At 32.6% G+C, this 1,410-nt stretch overlaps 1 protein-coding gene across 1 annotated transcript; it reads left to right on the plus strand.

Annotated features, from left to right (window-relative positions):
• The first annotated feature begins 382 nt into the window (after window positions 1-382).
• Window positions 383-856, plus strand: LOC125877547 (E3 ubiquitin-protein ligase RING1-like). The gene has a single exon (XM_049558810.1). It carries the CDS (start codon window positions 383-385, stop codon window positions 854-856), a length of 474 nt encoding a protein of 157 aa, XP_049414767.1.
• Window positions 857-1,410: the final 554 nt, after the last annotated feature.

A 1,410-nucleotide genomic window follows, 5' to 3' on the forward strand; every position in this document is an offset into this window, starting at 1 on the left:
TTCACATGTCTTTTTCATCTAAACATTGCTCACTCTTTGCCTCCTTTCCCCCCATAAATTCACTAAGTCTAGCTCTTCTAACTTGAATCATACGATGGTTAGGAATCCTTATTGTTGGACAATTGAACATCAAAAGGACCTCCTAGAGAATGATGATCAAAATTTGTCAAAGGGCAAACTTTTCATTCTATGTGGAATTCGAAAAGTGTATCTTAATTACTATTTCACAGAGGATGGTAATTGGAGGTTTTATGATCGAACATATTTCATCTATGAAAATACAAGAAGATTATGTTTTGACATAGAAGAACATGAAACATGGTCCTCCAAGTTCAATCAAATGGTTGAATGTTTATATGTTCCTCTCATGTATCAACCGGAAATGGTTCAAGATATTAGACATAAGGCCTTGTTGATTGTTCAAGAAAATGATACATCTAAGAATATCTCAATCATCATCGACATAGTCCATCGTATTCCTCAAACAATTGCAAATCTTTATCAAGATCATGATCACGAGGAAGCTAATGAGGATGAGCTAGGGTTAATAGAGGAACAAGTTGCGATGAATTTGATGACCTTGGAAGAAACGCGTGTGTTTGTGCCTGTAATTCCAACATCAAAGGATGCTATTGAAGCGCTTGAGAAGGTGAAAGTAGAGACATTGAATGTTGACAAGAGTTTTGGTGAAACTTGTATGATATGTCTTGGCAAGTTGCTTACAAAGGACATTGTTGAACTAACTCGTATGCCTTGCAAGCATATGTTTCATGGAGATTGCATTATTCAATGGCTTGAAAAAAATCATGTTTGTCCCTTATGTCGCTTTAGAATGCCAATTGATAAAGAAAATTAATTTGGCCTTTGTAATAATATAAGCGACTTATGTAGTGATCGGTCTTACAAAGCTCTCGCTAAGCCTTGCTTCTCTCTCCCCTTCACTTATTAAATAGAAAATAGTCGTCAGCATTCTATAAGCGACTTGACCGAGTCTATTATGCCCCATGGAGGGCTTAGTTTTTTTAATTGTTGTTTAGTTGTTATATTTTGTTTGAAGAAGTTACTTATATGGTAAGGATTAGATAGATCTCTACCATTTTATTGGATGTTAGAAAAAATATTGTAAGAGGGAGGACTTGTGGTCTTACCTCTAATATTTCCTATATTAAATAATTAAGTTTGTTTCGAAAATAATATTCATCTCTTTTATTTTACTCTTCATAACTATTGTTATTATAATTCTATCTAGTTATTAATTGATGGTATAGTTCTCAGACTTTATCATATTTATCTTCATTTTGTTTTGCATGTTCGATTTTTTAACTTTGTAAAGAAAAAAAACAAAAATTGAAAATTCTTTATATAGAGAGAAAAGCAATTCATTGAAAGGGTATTTTACAATTTAAAAAA

This window comes from Solanum stenotomum, chromosome 9 (assembly GCF_019186545.1).
Source record: "Solanum stenotomum isolate F172 chromosome 9, ASM1918654v1, whole genome shotgun sequence".
In the NCBI taxonomy this organism is placed as follows: domain Eukaryota; kingdom Viridiplantae; phylum Streptophyta; class Magnoliopsida; order Solanales; family Solanaceae; genus Solanum; species Solanum stenotomum.

Bases quoted from the DNA above. Each gene is read 5' to 3' on its own strand.
- LOC125877547 (XM_049558810.1), top strand. From the start codon at position 383: ATGGTTCAAGATATTAGACATAAGGCCTTGTTGATTGTTCAAGAAAAT.